Source organism: Colletes gigas, unplaced genomic scaffold (assembly GCF_013123115.1).
Source record: "Colletes gigas isolate AHSC1104 unplaced genomic scaffold, ASM1312311v1 Colletes_gigas_Sc00001, whole genome shotgun sequence".
NCBI lineage: Eukaryota > Metazoa > Arthropoda > Insecta > Hymenoptera > Colletidae > Colletes > Colletes gigas.
Genome location: NW_025106630.1, coordinates 8,257,744 through 8,277,176, shown reverse-complemented (window position 1 = coordinate 8,277,176; position 19,433 = coordinate 8,257,744). Strand labels below are relative to the sequence as shown.

Below are 19,433 nucleotides of genomic sequence, written 5' to 3'. Positions count from 1 at the left end.
CAAGCGCCGGCGAAACATTAAGGCGCCAATTCTCAGGGATTTTAAAATGCAATCTAATTTAAGTGAAAATAATTTTTATTATAAAAGAATCTTAATTTTATTTACAATTACCCAAAATTCCTTTCGCAGGTTTAAGGTTATTATTATTTTAAATAAAACAGTTTTCAGTCAGATTTTGCATTAAACAGATAGAGACGTATAAATGCTCCGTACTTTTTCCTATCAAGTGGAAAATTAGACTCTCGCGGTTATACTGTTTCTCGTCCAGCGTGGTTAGTACTAGAATCGGCTGTCCAGATGGTAATCCCAAAAAGATTTTCATACAGTTGACGGATCTACTTATTATTTTGTTTAAGATACCGTAGCGAACGATCCAATAGAATTCCTTCGACTGCATGACGTTTCAGTGAAATAACGAGTGTTGAACTGTTGGGGGCGTTTGATGACCGTTGGCGCATATACTTGACGGTCTCGTGCGTGTCCAACGTTGCAATAAGAAAACATTGATTTTGATCTGTGCGTGGTTAGAGATCCACGGTCGTTGTGCAAAAATGACGTCCCGTCTGGAGAAGGAACGTGCCAAACAAATACAAGAGAAGTGTCAAAATCTTTTGGCACAAATGCTGCGCGATGAGGACAGCAAATATTGCGTCGATTGCGACGCGAAAGGTTCGTGTGCGTCAATCGCGTATTCTCTAGCGATGTCTTCTTTTCCTTGTTCGACCGATTGCGTTCCATTATTTCGTCCATTGTTTCTAATCGTTAGAAAATTGAATTTCTTGTTCGCCGACGATGCATGCGGGTCGTCGATATCGATTTCAAAACGACCTAGTTTCGTCCAGCGAAACATTATAGATTTTTAATTCCACCCGTGACAGACTTAAATTACAACGATTACGAGTAAACGTCATCAATATTTTGTCACGTTTCTCGTTACTCGCGCGTCCACGAGCGATCGTTGGTCTTTGGTCTTCTATAAAATTGTTCGTTTGAAAACGACATTTTTTAATTTCTTTGTTTAACGGTCGTCGCTTATGAACAAATGTATGTTTAACCTGAATTGTATGGTTACTGTTACCTTTCTCTATATCTGTTAAATATCTATTTTATTTACTTCTTCTTACCGTATATAAATTCAATGCAAATAAAAATTTTCGATATTATGTATGTTTATGTGTATCATTAAGTATTTCTTACAGATTAAGCATAAATATGTTCATTCGTTGTAACAACTAGCTCCACTTTTCTATGTTTCGTAGGACCAAGGTGGGCTAGTTGGAATCTAGGTGTATTCCTATGTATTCGTTGTGCAGGAATACATAGAAATCTTGGTGTTCACATCAGCAAAGTCAAGTCTGTTAACTTGGACACATGGACACCAGAACAAGTAGTGGTATGTTTGCGATGACTAATGTTTATTTTTCCATAGTGTCCAATTCTTTGACACGACAGTAAATAACGGAGTTGTACATGGTGAATTTTTATTATTTCTAGAGTCTACAGCAAATGGGTAATTCCAGAGCAAGAGCAGTGTATGAAGCAAATCTTCCAGATAATTTCCTAAGACCTCAAACAGACTGTAGCCTTGAAAGTTTTATTCGTGCAAAATATGAGCATAAAAGGTACATAGCTAGAGAATGGGTGCCGCTACCTTTACCAAAGGTATAATTTCTTTTGCTTTCAACAGAATATATTAAAATCTATGCAATAAATAAAAAACTTAACGATCATGGAAATTGTAATAACTTAAGAAGTCTGAAACAAATTATATAGGTAAATTGGGATAAAGAACTTGACGAAGAAGCTGAAAGACAACGTAGACGAAAAAAGGAAAATTCGAAAACCACTAATAATCAATCTATACTTCCACCTGTAAAAAAGCCAGAAGTAGTGCCTCAATTACCGAAACCTAAAAGCTCTGTCAGTCCTAAACTTAATAGAGCAAATAACACTACAACTTTAGACTTATTGGGCTTAGGTAAATTTCTGTTGACGTATAATTAATTTATAACATGAAATAAAAACCGCACATTTAAAGATCCTTGATCTTTTAACAGATGCTCCAGCTGCAAATCAATCAAATATAAATGGTAGCGGAGATGATATATTTTCTTCCTTTTTATCCGCGTCTCCGGTTTTGGTAGGTTCAACTGGTAGTTGTACTTCTAGCACGACTACGAACACATCGACAAGTAGCGGTAAAAGCGAGGAGGAAAGTTTTTTTGATCAACCAGCACCATCGCCTCAAGAAAAGAGTAAAATGTCCAAAGACAGTATTTTGGCATTGTATGGTACACAGGGGCATCAACAATCGGCAATTTATGGAGTACCTGGTATATACGTTACTTTAAATTTACTACTGTGCTCGGACACGTTACTAAATTTGTTGCTATACTGTATTTTAGGAGGAATGTACGCTCAACAATCTACTGTCCAATACAAACAAGTACCAAATATGGTAACGTTTGGTCATCAAAGTAGTTTTTCGAATCAGCAAAGTTCCTTGACTCAACTAAATCAATTACCTGTAAATCAGAATCAAATGGCAGTGAATCCTAATTCGTTAGGACCAGTGGCTACAAGTTCTTTAGGCAGTTGCTTACACGTAGGCCAGATAAGTCAAATGAACGGTGCACCTAATCCTGCTATTGCAATGCAATCCCAAATGGTATATAAAATTTACGTATGGCACAATAAAAATGTAAAATCTATTTATCGATAGATAGATTAATTGTTCTATGTATCTATAGATGATGCAATTAGCGCAGCCTAATATTAGTAGTAATAATGGATGGAGCGGGATGTTAACGCAAAATCTTCAACCAGCTCCCGGTAGTAATCCATTTTTCAACTTAACGTCTCAACAGCAGCCACAATCTACTGCCTTTGGCGCACAGGTACATATATTGCATACAATTCCAAAGGTATCTCTACACCGTGATATAATAATTACGATCATTCTCATATTTCAGTTACCGCAACAAATATCGCAACTATCTTTAGGTGGTGCGAATTTCTCAAACGCGCCAGGAAAGGCTACTACTAATACTGCCCTTCCCGGGCAAACGCTTTCCACCAATTTGTGGCAATAAAAGTCTTACGGGTATTGTTAGTTGATTGATTATTCCATTGAGTGTTGTACACTAGTGTCGAATGTTCGTTATCCACCATGATTACATTTCCATATTAGTTTGGAAATCGCTCTGGAATATAACACAACTAAGACACAAAAAATAAAAGTATTCGATTCGCTGCCATTTACGAATAGCAATTCGTAAATGTGTACAGTAATTCGAGCCAGAAAATATTTTTCTTCTAAAGCTTCGCTAGCTTTCAACATTATTGTTGGAAAGGTGGGAACTATAAATAAAAATGAATTTTTGACTGACTGTAAAGAGTTATTCGTGACGTGCAGTATAGATGTACTTAAGAACATAATTGCATTATTTACAAAATGGGTGCTTTTTTAACCACATCTAATGTATGTCAGGGTCCACTTTCATTATGACAAAAAATATTTCATTATACTTGAACAAGTACAAGTATCTTTAGTACGATAAGTGTATTTTGCGACATGATTCATTTTTACCCAAAAAAACATGAAATGAAAACGAAGCAGATAATAGTTTTCATAAATTACTAAAAAATGTCAAACAAATTGTATGATATATTAATGGCCACTTTACTTAAGAAGTGTGACCAACAATTGTAAAATGCAGTCTCGTTTTTTTTTAGTATGCTGTTGTAATGTTTGTACGTAATCAAAATGTATTAAATATTTTAAATATTTGGTTGCTACTCTTCGCATAGAACTAATATTGATTAATTTAATGATTATAAAGACAGTGTTTTGCGTTTAAAAAGTTAGTAATACTATTGTGTTTATATTTGATTAGCGTGTTGCTTAGAGTGTTGAATTTTAACGTTAATTACATATTAAAAAAAACATTTTACAGCTTAATGTTTTCCAACAAGTATTATTATTACTTCTTATTATACTAAAATGCATTTATAGTTTTTTGCTAATACGTAATGTCGGAGACTCTCGTTACGTATATGAAATATAATAAATGCTTAGGCTAGGCGCACATTAGAGCACAAATGACGTGGCAGCGCTACATTCTGTAGAAATAATGTAAAACAATTGTACATCGCATATTGTCACGCGACAGAGCATGCCAATTGTTTCGCCATTATTTACACAAAATGCTGCGTTGCGATACATTATCCAACGTCACCCACACACCAACATACGCATAGCCTGATGTTTTGCAAGCTCTACACATTTAAAAGAAAGCATTTTAGTTGTAACTGTCGATCTTTAATTAAAGCTATGCTATAAAACCACGTTATTTATGTTTCTATGTTACAAAATTATGTAATTTATTGCCATGTAATGACATAAATATTGAAACTTGACAATAAGTTTTTGACATACATATCTGTCATGCTGTATTGTTTTACATTCTTCCGTTATCAAATAATACTAGATTACGATGCCATTAAATACAAAATACACGATAAATACATTGAATAAATTTTATCGCGTATTCTTATAAATAATTATCAACAATTATGTAATTTACGACGTAGTGATCGGGAGTAGTTAAGCCCTATAAGTTTACTGTTGCATCGAGAAAATCTACCATGTTGTAAAATTGATATAAGTACAAATACACATTGACAAAATGTAAGGGAAGAAAATATTTATAAAATTATTGACGAAAAGATTCTCAACGTTATAACGACGAAAATTATATTTATCTATGATTATACAGAAAAGGTTCTCGAGCGAACATAAAATTACATGGCAAATGTAGAAGAAAAAAAAAATGATACAAGAAATGATAAAATTAAAATGTACATTATAGTTAAATTCTGAAGTTTAGCTGAAACAAAAGACATTCCTTTGCTTACTTAAAATCGTAAGTGATGTACGGAATCTTTATAAGCACAAGGAACGTATCATATAACAAACATGCAATTTAAAAACATTAATACCTTTAATAGCGTTACACTTTCTTCACCCTCTCATTATATTAACAAGTCAGTAACAAATTAATATATATAAATAGCGTTTTTAACGTTAAAGCTATTTTCTAGAACATGCATAATGCTGATTTCATAGCACTTGAAATATCAATATCAAGCAGTCGACATTTGGAGGATTAAAGATAAAAAATAACGAATAGAATATATTTTTTCATTAAGTTTTCGTTAATCATCGTTAATAAACGTACCAATCTTCGACAAGGTATTCACAAAGCAGAAGACCAGTTCAGCATCCGCGTACGTTTAAATTTAAAAATAGTAAACGCCATCTACTATAGACCGACACATGTATATAACGATAGTAAATTAAATTATTCATGTTCGATATGACCAAATACTTCTTACTTTCGCAAAACTTGTTTTTTTTATCGCTGACTAAAAAAATGCTTAACGTTTTTTTGTTATCGATTTGAATTTCACTGAACTTCAGTCATCGACAACTACTGGAGATAATCCGCCGGAAGTCGCCATCGTCAACTACTGGATTACGAAGCGAGGAAGGTTCTTTCACTTCCTTGGAACATCTTTTCGTTGTTGTATCGAAGCCACGTGATACCATCATGGATAAACCAGTTGTTTTGGCTCGTGTTATAAAGGTTTTAGGCCGAACTGGCTCGCAAGGACAATGTACGCAAGTTAAGGTCGAGTTCCTCGGTGAACAAAATCGACAAATTATCCGGAATGTAAAAGGACCGGTACGAGAAGGTGATCTCCTAACCTTACTGGAATCGGAACGTGAGGCAAGAAGACTTCGGTAAAAGGATTGATTTCCGATAGATTAAAAACTGTCAGCGGCAACTGAACTCTGACAACACAATCCATTCCATCGATTAAAATGGGGATCACGCAACTGTTCCAATAATACAAGTACATTCGAACCAAAACATTTTATGTCAATGAAGATGTTTGCGACTTCTGTAATAAACACTGGCTAATATTTTACAAATTAATCGTTTTTTATTCTACCTTATATTTTACAATTCGATGTTGTGCTTCTGTTAATTAGAGAATTTAAGTTTCGATTTTATTGTATGGTACAATGTACTGTTATCGACCATCGTGTACTCGTGCTTTATATATATATCATAACATATGTTCATTTCATATATTTAATGCCTCTTTAAAAATTTCATTACAAAGTCTATCGTATTTAAAATAGATTAATGCAAAATTTATTATAAAATTGGATTTATATAGATACATAGTCTTTCGTACAAGTCTGTGCGGTTCACATATATGAATGTACACGAGTTATATTTTATTTATAATTTAAAATGCAAACAAAATTTGCACGCGATATGAGGTACAAATAACAACTGAAGTTCAAATGAAATTGTTATATCCTCCTTCGTTTTGGCGGAGGTGTATCGCGCGGACTAGACGATGCTTTAGAGGAGCTATCCATACTCTGCCTGGTCGGTCGTTTTGGACCCCTTTTTAAACTTTCACGCCCAGAGTCTGAATCCTTACGTTCTTTTTTCCCATTCGATGCTTAAAAAAAGAATCAGTAAATTTTACAAACAGTTAATAATTATATCGGAGACAAATATATATATATATATATGTATATATATACACCTATTTCTTCAAGATCATCTTTTCCCTTTGATCTTCCTTTCGAAGATTTGTGATCTTTCTTAACGTCCTTAATGTCTCTAAGTTTATCTTTCTTCACTTCCATATCTTTAATGTATTTTTTAAATTCTTCTTTTTTTTTATCTACATCTTTACTTCCTTTGATATCGCGAAGAATGATATCTTTTTTCATAGGATCTTTAATATCTTTGTCCTTTTTCATTTCTTTATATTTATCTCTTTGTTCTTTTAATTTCATTTCCGGCTCTTCCCTCTTCTTAGACTTAAGCGACCCTAGAAATTCTTGTTCCGGTAAAGAAAAGTCTATCTCTTGACTAGGAAACGGTAAATCTTCCATGTCATCCTAGAATAATTCGAATGCCTTTCACGTTCACTTTAAACGATCATACATAATATTTTAATACAACGATAACTACCAATGCCATGAGGTCGTACATTGATTCCAAATGATCCCAAATCATTTTTAGCGATACATCCTTATGAATAGCGGCGCGAAATTTTTCCCATATACAGACCATGTGAAAGTATTTATTGACACCTTTAAAAAATAAATTTTGCATAAAATCCGACTAAACATTGGTATAGGATTTTATACAACATTACTGTTGATCATAATTATTGTTTTTGTGTCAGATCAATGTAAACATAACCTACAGGAACTTCATTATTTCATTTTATATCTTACCAACAGGTTTATGTCCATTCATGGCAAAGAACAATTGAATTTCATTTTCGACGTTCCATTCTATTTCATCTGTAGAACCTTCCGTTTGTTTCTCTTTAACTGCCATTATTACAATTCACAAAACCGTATCACGTAATGTGTCAATCCAGTCGCGCTCCCATTTTTCGAACAGTTAATAGCACTGCCGAGCAGTATTGCCAAATGTTATAATGTTCCCAGTTATAATTTATAAGGTGTATTCGTGTGTATACGTGGGATTATTTCTCTAACAGAAGTTCATTCAAGATGAAGCGTGATTATTATTGTTTCACATAGAAGTTCTATGATAGAACATGTAAAAATGACAATTTATAGAGGTGGCCGAACTATTAACACAAAAGACTATTTTTACATTTGGCGTGTATATGAGAACGTATAAACTGACAGATAACAGTCGAATTCGGTACTGTAATTAAACGTATGGAGTAACAAAAATGTGTGTATAACATTTTACATTTTTTAAATACACGAATTATTTCAGATAACATTCAAAAATATTACATATTACAATAAACCTCTGTAATATCGATAATATATAAAATGCATGAAAGTATAGATGATATATGCAAAGCAATCGATGAAAATTTATTACATAATTTAGAGCTAATGGAAGAGAAAATTAGTGTCAATGTACAACTGGAAAACGTATTGCGTAAGGGTCATATCGAATTAGCTAAAGCCAAGTATATACGTGGCAAAGAAAGTATAAGCATATTACAGGTTCCTGATAACGATGAAAAGGTGGCCACATTGTTCGAGTTGGAAACAAAAATAACAGAAGAAACGGGCAAAATAATTCCAAATTTTGACATAAGCTTAAAAAAGTTAGATAAAGAAGACGAGATTCAAGATCCTATAAAATGGTTCGGCGTACTAGTACCGCAAAGTTTACGAATTGCTCAGAAACGTTTCCAAGAATCTCTTTATTTTGCCATAAGAGCAGCGAATATACAAGCTGAAATCACTTCCATATCCGACAAATTACAATCTTTATACTTCTTGAAAAATGATTCTTGTGTAACGAACAATGTCAAAGAATAAAACTGTTTGTATAGTATACTCAAGTTTGTTTTTCAATTTTTCTCAATTTACAAATACATTATAAAAATACTTTTGTTTTTTTAGTGATTAGTTTTACTCAATATTAGAAGATATACACCGTCTCTCGTAAGGAAAAAACCAGGAAGTCTTGTTTTCCCCTTCATAATGAACTTTGAAAGCCAACATATACTACTTTCTCAATATTTTGTTCATTATAGTACTTTCTTCTATGTACATGCCTATATGTCGAAATTGTATGCTATTGACGCGAGGGCGGACTTGAACTGTTCAAGATCAAGAAGGAAACCACGAAACATGGCTCGTGCAGTAGTATATCGGCTTTCCCCATCCCTCCGTTAGATGTTAAGTAAGTTCGTCGTTACTATTGTCGCCATCGATGCACTCAATTACGCCAAATCTGGCCACACTGTCTGGGAACATAACGAGAACAAGACTAGAAAAGGGAAGAAAATATTTCGTTTTAAATCCGCTAGAGGACTCGTTTGTAGGTCGTTGTGTGATTTAATGATAACAATAATAGTATTACTAACAAATAAACAAACATATAACAATTAAAAAATGTTATTAACATATTTCTTATCGAAGTAAGTATTAATTCATACGATAACCATAATATATTAAAACGTTAACTCTTGGTGAATATCGCTTTTAATTACAACTAATATTACTGACTTTTAGGAACATTAGTACTGAAGTTAGGTTATCGTATCAACGGTTAAGTATTACGTTTAATACAGTTAGATTAAGTTCCAGTTCATCATCATCAGATTCGTCTGATTCTGATTCTGATTCTGATTCGGATTCTCGTAATAATGGCAAACAACAAATCAAGAAATCAACTAACAGAAAAAGTAATATAGGCGATGATAATGATGTTAAGTTCGAGAATTTGATAAATAATACATTAAAGGTAAATATTTTATGGTTTTCAATTTAAAAAAACACATTTAAAGGATATACATTGATTCTGTTGTATATGTTATCTTTAAAGAACAAACCTTCAAAGAATATAGATATCAAGATAAATGTGGCAAATAGGGATATAAATTTAGGTAATGAATAAATTTAATTTCTTTAAGAATTCTATTTATCCGTTTCGATGAAATAAATTTACATTTGAGAAATATATATATTACGACCATACATTTTTTTCACGCAGAGAAAAAAATATTCAGAGCAGCTAATAAAGTAACTACAACACATACAGCAAATAGAGGAGGAATTCTTTCGTCGTTATTGGAAAGTATTTCTGATACTAAAAAACGTTTTCCTGTTGGAAAAAGAAATCAGCCGCAATTTGTTGAAAAAAAGTTTGTACATAATCTATAGAAAATTATATAGCATTTATTTTACATAATTAAATTACATTGATAATAAACCACTAACGATATATGTTTTATATTAGCAAACATCAAACTAAAACGTCTAAATATACTTCTAATTTTGGTAATGTATCAAATGTCCCACGATCCGGTATACTGCATGAATTGAAACAAGGGAGAGATACAGTAGCCAACAAATCAAAATCAATAAGTAAGATGCTTCTGGATAATAGTAAAAACATAGCAAAAAAGGGGGAGGAAAAAGAAATGTTTCGTACTAGAGATGGGACAAATGAAATGAAAGTATTTATTTTGAAAACATTAACTATACAGTTCTCGCTATTTACATAGTTGGATATAAGCCTTGTCTTTATCTAAAGAGTATTTTAACGTTTTGCAAGCACTAAAGTTGGTATCATCAGAGAGTCGAGCGACACATTGATACCGGTGTATGTTATTGCAAGATTTACTATTACAATTACGTTTGCTCATGTTCCAGATCACTATTTCCCACTATAATAATGAATCTCTAGATGATGCACATCAGTATCAATGTATCATTTAACTACCTGATAAAGCTAACTGTAATGCTCGTGATTGGGATAATTTTTTCCATAAGGACATGCCTTGCACCAAAAAGTTTCGATAGTAAGAACTGTATGATGCTCAGCTATGAAAACATAAAATCTTTGATCAAATATAAAAATTCTAGAGTTGACAAAAATTACCCAGAAATTTTTACGATAACCGATGCACCATCCTCAAGTATTCTTGAACTTAAAACATGGGAAATGTGTGAAGCAAATGAAATAAAATTGTCGGAAATTTCGTTTCCTGAAAATGGATTTCAAGAAATGGCGCGATGGACGGAAGAAGGGAAATTATGGAAATTTCCGATTGACAATGAACAAGGTAATGACACCAGCTGATCCTGATTTTTAGTCAAGAAGCGTGGACCTTTGTGTGTGACAAAAATTGTGTGTGTTTGTACAACACAGGAATGGAAGAAGAACATAACGTGCATTTTTCAAAACATGTGTTTCTGGAACATCATTTGACAGGATGGTGTCCTACCAAAGGCCCAATACGACATTTTATGGAATTAGTTTGCATTGGGCTTTCAAAAAATCCATATATAACAGTCGAAGAAAAATATGAGCATATAATGTGGTACAAAGAATACTTCCAAGGTAAAAGTGATTTGTTGCAGAAATTAGGGATCGGGGAGATTACTCCGCAAAATACAGAAAAACAAAATAAAATAGAGTAATGATGTTAACTTGTTTTGTATATAATCATTTTTAAATTACAAAAATGCAATAAAATATTAAGGAAATATATATATACCTGTGAGTCATTTTAATTGATAATTAACATTATATTTCGAGGGACTATGTTCGAAATTGCCTGATTACGTTTTGATTATTAAAAAAAGTGCCTCGTACAACTACGTTTCATTTTATGAAGACAAAGATTATAAAGATTAAGTGATTTTCTTTGTCTTTCTTCATCTTCATTCGATCTTGATTGAATGCAAATTCAATGAAATTCTTCGCCTCGTTTCTTCGTCCGTCTTGCTTGGTGGTTGGTGGATGACTACCGCGAGCGCGCTAGCCGCTAGGGGGCGCCTACAGTGTGGCCAGATCTGGCATAATCGGGTGCATCGACGTCGACATTAGTAACGACGAGTGTGAGCCTTTTGTACTTGCTCTTGTAACAGTCAAAATACGACCTCGCGATAATCGGCATACGATTCCACCTCTCGACTGCCCCAGCATTTTTACTTATGTAAGGTATAAAGAAAGTACCTCCACAGACGAGGTGTACGAGTAGACCTTTCACCTTGTGGACTTTCGCGGCCGAATCTGACTGTCATACCGACCTGAAAATTCGTAGCTGATTTTGGCGGTCAGTCGAGGAACTATTCATCGAAATAGTATTGATGGGCTGAGAGCTGTAGTGTGTCCGTAAATACATGCGAGTCGACTATGCAGGGATTGAAATTCATTTCTAAATCCGTTGGTAATGTTGCAAATGACACGAAAATGGTAATAGGGGTTTCGAGACCCCATAAAAATGGATCGAAAAAATACATTGGGTGAAAGGTCTACTCGTAGTACCTCGTCTGTGGTTAACGGTATCGTTACAAGGTAACTCACGTTCGCGAGAATTTCCTTGAATACGTTCGAGGGAGTATGTAATTCGGTGGGAGGCAAAAGCTAAGTCGATCGATGAGCAGAACGCCGAAGGGCTGATGTGTCGGTTGATCTATTTGCGAACAACGGTACCGCGGGGCCAACTTGCCTCCGCGTCTCTTTGATGTGTCAAGAGCAGACTTTTCCAAGTTGTGTTTACGTTGGATCGGTCGGAATGCAAACGAAGAGGGTGGTCTTTCGTCGCTTGCAACTGCCGGTAAATACGAGCGTCGAGTGCAATAACGGACCAACCACGAGTCGATCGGAACTAACCGAACGGCGTCGATGCAGACCAACCAGTCGGCCGAATGTTTCTTCTACCCCGATTCTTTCGATCGAGGATTCTTTACGAACAGTGCATAGGACGAAAGGGAAACGTTTCGTTCCATTACAGAGAAATCGATGAGTGAACGAGATCTACCACACATGCACGACTCTTCTCGTAAACATAAACGCGGAAGGAAATAAAGGTTAGGGAACTGCACGCCATAATAACGTCCGTAATCGATACAAGTATCGACCCCTAGCGTGCGATATTGCTTTGCGATATAATTGCGGCTGGTAGCATTGGTATATTTTCAAGTTGGAAACTATATTAATTTATTTATGCATTTAAATCGTGGTAATTAAAATCGATGACTGGTAAACGATGTTAAATAATCGAAAATGTACGTAGATCCACGTTGAGCGTTGTAATTGACCGATGTGATTGCAATCACAGTTTGAAACTGTAGTTGCGATCGTAATTGTGAGCGACAAGGAGAGGTCGCGCCTTTCATTTTCTGGCGATTCGTTGTTGCCAATCGAGGTCCAAACTCTGGATACAACAGATTCTAGTAAAGAGGACCCTATTTTTGATCAGAGTGGTTACAACGATCAGCGTACGACAGATTCGTCGGTGGTACGTTCTCGAGCAGTTCAAGTAGATCTCGAATTCAACGTGACTGCGCTATTCGACTCGATCTTGAAGATTATTAGCACGTTATCAATCGTATCTCTTTTTTCTTTTTTCTTTTTTCCAGAGAAAATTCCTCGAAACGTACGCGTCTTGGAGAACGATCGACATTCATCTTGCACGAGTGCACGGATATGCGATAAATCAGATCCTGTTTCCTTGGTAGGGGCAAAATGTGTAAAATGTATTTACATATTTACATATTATTATTAGGGGACGTTCGCGAACTACGTCACCCTAAATTCGCCTGACTTTTACACCCTGATTCTACACCTCTCTTCTTCCTCTGAATATTTACAATTTTCTCGAGGGTGCGTTCAGCCGTGGCTCACGTATAAATACATAACATTTCGGCATTATCCGTTAGAGAGCTTATGGAAAATGATCAAACTACAGGTGGTTCTAAGGAGATTTAATCGCTTGAATTTCAATTTTAGAAGCTTGGAGCGATCTCTTCGTTCGTCGACAAATGTTCAACAATTATGAAAACTTGTATACAGAGTGTTGTATCACAAATTTATTTATTCATTTATTTTATTTATTTCTTTATTTGGACAGCTACTTTATTAGCTGTTTATATTCTTGCAGCAGCCTGTGCAGTGACACGAATGGATCGTAGAACAGGGCAAGGTTTAGGAAGTTGGAGGACACGATGACCAAGATAACGCCGGGGTTCGTAGATCACGGATCACATAATGTTTACAGGCATTGGTGATGCAGTGTTCGATAAGACACGTATAGCTCAAGCTGCTGACAATAGGATATAAACTAATTTCAATATCGAGGACTAATTTAACGTGAAAATTCTCCCAACTTTATCCGAACATCGGCAACTTCTGCACGAACGAATAGAGAATCAAAATGGCGGCGCGGTCGAACTCTAAACTGTCGCGTCACGTAAAATCTTCGATTCAAGACGATCCTGTTCACGAGTGCTGTAAAAATGTATTTCGTTCGCGTGTAAATTCGAATCGCGATGGAGGAAGTCGCGACGACGAATGGCGGCTCCGCGTCGTACCGGAAACGATTAAGCCCGCGCGGGAGGTTTAACGTCGTTCGAGGGCAATTCGACCGTGAAATTCGACGGGTGTCGCGCGCGACAATTTCGACTGTCTGGCTGAATGTTCGGGACGTCGCGACGCCCGTGAACACCGGGGCGAGCAAGGCTGAGCGCGGAAATTAATTTCCGCGGTTGGAAAATTGCCACGGTAGGCCGACCGGAGCATCGGGAGGGGGAAATCGTCTCCGACTCGAGACAACCAATTTCAAACGATAATCGTTCCCTCTCGATTGTAAAGAGCAGAAAACTCACAGCCTCGCTCTAACCCTGAAACGACAGTTTGAAATATCCTCCTTGGTAGCTAGCTCGCTCTTTGCCAACCTAACTAGTTATCTCACTCCTTGCTAAATAGCTTGATAGCTAGCTAGCTTGCTCACTCGTTCCTAGCTAGCTAGTTAGCTTGTTCACTCGTTGCAAGCTCACTCCTTGCTAGCTAGCTAGCTTTGTCACTCCTTGCCTAGCTAGCTAACTAGCTCACACCTTGCTAGCTGGTTAGCTAGCTCTTTCCTTGCTAACTAGAGAGCTAGCTCACTCCTTGGTAGCCAGATAGCTAGCTAGCTAGCTCACTCCTCGCTAGAAAGTACGCTAGCTCACTCTTTGCCAGCTAGCTAGTTATCTCACTCCTTGCTAAATAGCTTGCTCATTCGTTCCTAGCTAGCTGGTTAGCTTGTTCACTCGTTGCAAGCTCACTCCTTGCTAGCTAGCTAGCTTTGTCACTCCTTGCCTAGCTAGCTAGCTAGCTCACACCTTGCTAGCTGGTTAGCTAGCTCATTCCTTGCTAACTAGAGAGCTAGCTCACTCCTTGGTAGCCAGATAGCTAGCTAGCTAGCTCACTCCTCGCTAGAAAGTACGCTAGCTCACTCTTTGCCAGCTAGCTGGTTATCTCACTACTTGCCAGCTAGTAAGCTCGCTCACCCCTTGTTAGCAGGCTAGCTCGCTCACTCCTTGCTAAATAGCTTGCTAGCTAGCTAGCTTGCTCATTCGTTCCTAGCTAGCTGGTTAGCTCGCTCACTCGTTGCAAGCTCACTCCTTGCTAGCTAGCTAGCTTTGTCACTCCTTGCCTAGCCTAGCTAGATAGCTCATTCCTTGCTAACTAAAGAGCTAGCTCACTCCTTGGTAGCCAGATAGCTAGTTCACTCCTTGCTAGGTAGCTGGCTAGCTCACTCCTTGCTAGCTATCTATCTGGCTCTCTATCTAGCTCACTCCATGCTAGCCAGCTCGGTAGCTCACTACTTGCCAGCTATCTATCTACCTCACTCCTTGTTAGCTATTTATCTAGCTCACTCCTTGCTAGCTATCTATCTAGCTCACTCCTTGTTAGCTATCTATCTAGCTCACTCCTTGCTAGCTATCTGTCTAGCTCACTCCTTGCTAGCTAGCTGGCTAGCTCACTCCTTGCCAGATAGATAGCTAGCTCTCACCTTGCCAGCTAGCTAGGTAGCTAGATTCTGACCGCGAAGCCTAAAAACCGCCAACTTTTTCGTCGCCGCGAGAAAAAGAGCGGAGACGCGCCGCGCCCAAGCCCTTCTCCAACGAATTACTTCCGCGTTACGCAGCTCGTAAGAACGAACGGACCCGCGGAATTTTAACGAGTTTCGTGCAACTCGATATAACAGCGCCGCAGGGGTTGGAGGGCGTCGCGGCGCCGAGGTCTACGCCTCCGGCGTCCTCCCTGTCGGCTCGAATCTTTACTTCCGCCCTGGGAAACGGGGGCTTCCCCCTTCGTATCCACAGTTTTTTCGGGCATCCCGTCGACCGAGGTGCTCCGAGGATTAAAATTGCGGTCACTGTAGAAACATTCTTGGGATTCCCTTAGATCCGACAGGTGTCGTGATCGAGACTCGAGTAGTTTGCTCGTGAACGAATGCTTCAGCTACTCGGAGGAGAAAGAGAAAAAGGTATTGGATGTGCATAGTCCGTCGCGAGGGACGCCATAAAATCGGAAGCTCCTCGATAGACGATGGGGGAGTACTCGAGTCCTGATCCGGCCGACAAGAGATGCCGCTTTTTTATTTCCCTCCGAAGAATATTGACGTTATATTAAATCTCACCAAGTCGAGAAAGTGATTTATCGCTAGTCAGAGTGGTAGACAAAGAGGAGAGAGGAGAGAACGAAGGAAGACAGAGGAGACCCAAGCAGATGGACGAATTGATAGATAGACGGGGGAGGGCGCAATGGAAAAGGAAGAAAATTCACCGACGAACGGAAGATGAGGGCAGAGTGAACGGTTGGGCGGTGGATCGGGAGGCTCATAAATTCTTCCAATCACCGACAAATGTTACCAATTCCGACGCCCCGGCTACTAGAAAACCGACGCAAGCTGCGTCTCGTTGCATGCTGAATCGTCTGCAACCGAATAATCCGTTTACAATCTGTACCCATCGATTCGATGGCCGTATCGAAGGAACTTTTATTTTCGCCGCTACGTCGAGGAACATGGAACAAATATCGAGGACGCTACTTGTCTGGGACGAGTGGCTAGAACTCATGTTCGAACCTACACCAGGACTGAATTAACAAATAATCACGTGCACGGAGCATGGCAAAGTTTCTTCCCTCTAATTATACGCCAAACGGTGGATCTGGAAGAGATCCACCCCCTGGAAATCGTAAAGAGAAATAGAAATACAGGGTGTTCGGCCAACCCTGGGAAAAATTTTAATAGGAGATTCTAGAGGCCAAATTAAGACGAAAATCAAGAATACCAATTTGTTGATGGAGGCTTCGTTAAAGGTTATTAACGTTTAAAGTTCCGCGAATGAAACGGTCTGAAGGTAACAACATTAACAGCTTGCGCCACGTAAGGGGAAATTCCGGTTTCATATTTACAGACCTGGTATACGTTGGATACAACATTGTAATTAACAAAAACCGCATTTTTAGAAACAAATCCAATAAAGAAAACTGATTATTCTTAATTAACCCGAAAAATATGAGCGTTAAGGGGTTAATAAATAAGAACGATTGGACGACGCGTTCGTTATCTCCGGGCGGAAGTGAACACGATGGACGCGGACAAGTAACGTGTACAGAGATACGGTGGAGATCATTAAGCTTTTATCCCGCGACAAACGTTTATCGAGGACACGTCGCACGCGATGCTCGGTATCCAGCGATTCCAGAACATCGACTTTATCCCGTGGATAGAACACGGAGCGTTAATCCGCTCCTTGCAGCGACAAATCGTCGGCCACGTTCGTCGGTCACGATAAGCCGTTGCTAATCCGCGGTCTGATCCGAGATTAAGTATCACGCGCGCCCGATTCACGGGTGACAATTTTTTCACGCGCGTACAACGTCCAAGAATTCGAGCCAGTTCAGAATCTCCTATGTCCTATCTCTTCATCGGAGAACGTTCCCGCGATAAACATCCGCCAGACTGTCTCTCCCATTTTCCAGGGTTCTCAGTCGCAATTAAGATCACAAATAAGGGATAAGCAATTTTTTGAGGGTATTAACTCGACCTACGACGAACGTCCAATGCTCGATAATCATCCGAATTGATTCCTCGTCCGTCCCATTTCCCCGAACAGAGGTCCCCGTGCGACTTGTTCCTGTTCACCGAGCTCAAAAATCTGGCAAATGGGAAGAAATTTTCGTCGTACGAGTCCACCATTTTGCACAGTCTGGCGAAACCCGTTCCCCCTCCGATGGGACTACAATATTGGAAACTCGTTCAACGAAACACGTATGTACATACGTACATACGTATGTACGTATTCCTCGTCATCAAACTTCTCCAAACCATCCATGCATTTACCCCCCCCCCGAGAGATGCGATTCTGAAATCCTCGAAACCTTGAGTTTCCTTAGCCCGTCGATCTCGGGGCTTGTCCGAGAGCCCATATTACTTCCGGTCGCCTCGTCTCTAACCGTTAACCGAAAGAAAAATCGTCTCTGCCCGAACTTTGAATAATGTTCGTAAGACAGTGGTTCCCGTCGTATCCTACGCTGTCGTCGTAGACGTTATCGATCAAAGCCTGGAACAGGGTTAAAGCGTTGCCGTTCGGAAGCTTCCTTCCCAAGGAGGAGGGTAGAAGCGTAGGAAACCGGGGTCTGAGTAACGTAATTACGTTAATTGGCCGATGCTTGCATTAATATCGAGTGGAAGTCTAACGAGAAACCTGGTGGCGTCGGGTCTCCGGGGCCTCCGTGGGGGGGGGGCTCTTTCTCCGATGATTTTCGCGACAATCGCGCGGAGTGGACTAGGAAAATCGTTTCTCTCTGGTTCCCATCGGCGCGCGTACCCCGGCCACGCTCCAAAGCCGGCGAATAGTAGCGAGACCGTGCGATTCGTTGCTCTTTTTGTTCCCGTTGGCGTTCGCCGGGAACGTCGCCGTGGCTACAATGGAAAATCGTTGCGCGGTTTACCTCTGTCGAGAGGAGCGATTTACGCGAGACTCCTCGAACCGCCCCGGCGAACATTCCGAAGAGATCGCCGACGGGATCGATTGATCGATGAATGGCCGGCCGTCGGACCTGGACAATCGGTGTTACGTGTATTCGAACGCGACTGTGCACCACGCTCTCTTGTTTCGACCACGCGAACGCGCAACAAAGCCGAATTTAGGCTTCCAGCTACCACCTATTGTACTCTACCTAAGTATCACAACGGCTTCGAAATTTCTATATTCATTGCCCGTTTTTGCTTCGTTTTACGAAGTAAAATTCTGTTGCAAAATTTTTGATCCAGCTGTGTTGCAACTTATACTTTGACGGCCGCTGTCACGTATACGTGACATTCCATCGTACAGGTCACATTTATAATTCCTTGTAATAATATTAATGGACAACGGTTTTCGCGTGATACGTGCGGCCGTTAAAGTGTTAACCCTTTGCACTCCTATTGACATTTTTTCAAGCTCATACCAAACTGACATCATACACTTGAAAATTACAAAATACAACAACAGTGTAAATAAAACACTTACTTCAACAGGTAAATTTCAAATAAAACACTTAAAAGCATTGGGGGTCGCTGGTAACAAAATTGGAATATAATTCGGAGTGCAAAGGGTTAATGTATACACGTTAATCGTGTGACGAAAACACGCGGTTGGACTTGAATAAAAGTCTTCGAGTCGATGGGCAGGGCCCGCCTCTATTTATAAAAAAAAATGATTCGAAAACATTGTTGGGAGTAGGGTGGGAGCAAAGACGTAGAGGCGCGGAAAAGGAAGGAGACGGCTCGCCGGAGGAACCGTCTCGACGCGACGTTTCGTTGCGAAACCGCCGTTTCGATTTCTAAAGGCGAGTCTGAAGACAGGCTTTGCTTCCTCCCGGGGTTCGGTTTTGCGGTGAAAGACGAAACTCCACGGTGTGTCTACCGTTGCGCCACTTTCCAGGCTTCTAGGTTGCTCGGCGGGAGGTAACCCGAGGCCTCTACGCCCCCTCGTTCGACGATGCTCTCTCGTTCCGCGAGCCAACTATTCTTTCGACGCCTCTCTACGAAAATACGTACTCTGT

At 38.9% G+C, this 19,433-nt stretch overlaps 5 protein-coding genes across 6 annotated transcripts; 4 read left to right on the top strand and 1 right to left on the bottom strand.

Moving 5' to 3' along the window:
- The first annotated feature begins 421 nt into the window (after positions 1-421).
- LOC122401354 (stromal membrane-associated protein 1) lies at positions 422-3,455 on the top strand. Its single transcript, XM_043403471.1, has 8 exons — positions 422-669; positions 1,260-1,393; positions 1,495-1,662; positions 1,774-1,978; positions 2,058-2,333; positions 2,406-2,668; positions 2,751-2,897; positions 2,973-3,455. The coding sequence occupies exons 1-8, from the start codon at positions 552-554 to the stop codon at positions 3,090-3,092; spliced, it is 1,431 nt and encodes a 476-aa protein (XP_043259406.1). The 5' UTR covers positions 422-551; the 3' UTR covers positions 3,093-3,455.
- Positions 3,456-5,532: 2,077 nt separating this feature from the next.
- Positions 5,533-5,993, top strand: LOC122405503 (40S ribosomal protein S28). The gene has a single exon (XM_043410344.1). It carries the CDS (start codon positions 5,613-5,615, stop codon positions 5,808-5,810), a length of 198 nt encoding a protein of 65 aa, XP_043266279.1. The 5' UTR covers positions 5,533-5,612; the 3' UTR covers positions 5,811-5,993.
- Positions 5,994-6,110: 117 nt separating this feature from the next.
- LOC122405364 (MRG/MORF4L-binding protein) lies at positions 6,111-7,490 on the bottom strand. Its single transcript, XM_043410086.1, has 4 exons — positions 7,334-7,490; positions 7,065-7,186; positions 6,631-6,991; positions 6,111-6,543 (listed from the first exon to the last, which is right to left on the bottom strand). The coding sequence occupies exons 1-4, from the start codon at positions 7,437-7,439 to the stop codon at positions 6,389-6,391; spliced, it is 744 nt and encodes a 247-aa protein (XP_043266021.1). The 5' UTR covers positions 7,440-7,490; the 3' UTR covers positions 6,111-6,388.
- LOC122405435 (coiled-coil domain-containing protein 115-like) lies at positions 7,490-8,413 on the top strand. Its single transcript, XM_043410215.1, has 2 exons — positions 7,490-7,775; positions 7,854-8,413. Exon 2 carries the CDS (start codon positions 7,913-7,915, stop codon positions 8,411-8,413), a length of 501 nt encoding a protein of 166 aa, XP_043266150.1. The 5' UTR covers positions 7,490-7,775; positions 7,854-7,912.
- Positions 8,414-8,921: 508 nt separating this feature from the next.
- On the top strand, positions 8,922-11,079 carry LOC122394752 (28S ribosomal protein S31, mitochondrial). 2 transcript variants are annotated; one of them, XM_043391857.1, is made up of 7 exons: positions 8,922-9,018; positions 9,113-9,344; positions 9,426-9,486; positions 9,594-9,744; positions 9,840-10,055; positions 10,469-10,668; positions 10,755-11,079. In XM_043391857.1, exons 1-7 carry the CDS (start codon positions 8,993-8,995, stop codon positions 11,024-11,026), a joined length of 1,158 nt encoding a protein of 385 aa, XP_043247792.1. In that variant the 5' UTR covers positions 8,922-8,992; the 3' UTR covers positions 11,027-11,079. The 2 variants fall into 2 exon arrangements, with proteins under 2 accessions (XP_043247792.1, XP_043247801.1); XM_043391866.1 differs by having other exon boundaries at positions 8,931-9,018; positions 9,182-9,344.
- The last annotated feature ends 8,354 nt before the right edge of the window (positions 11,080-19,433 follow it).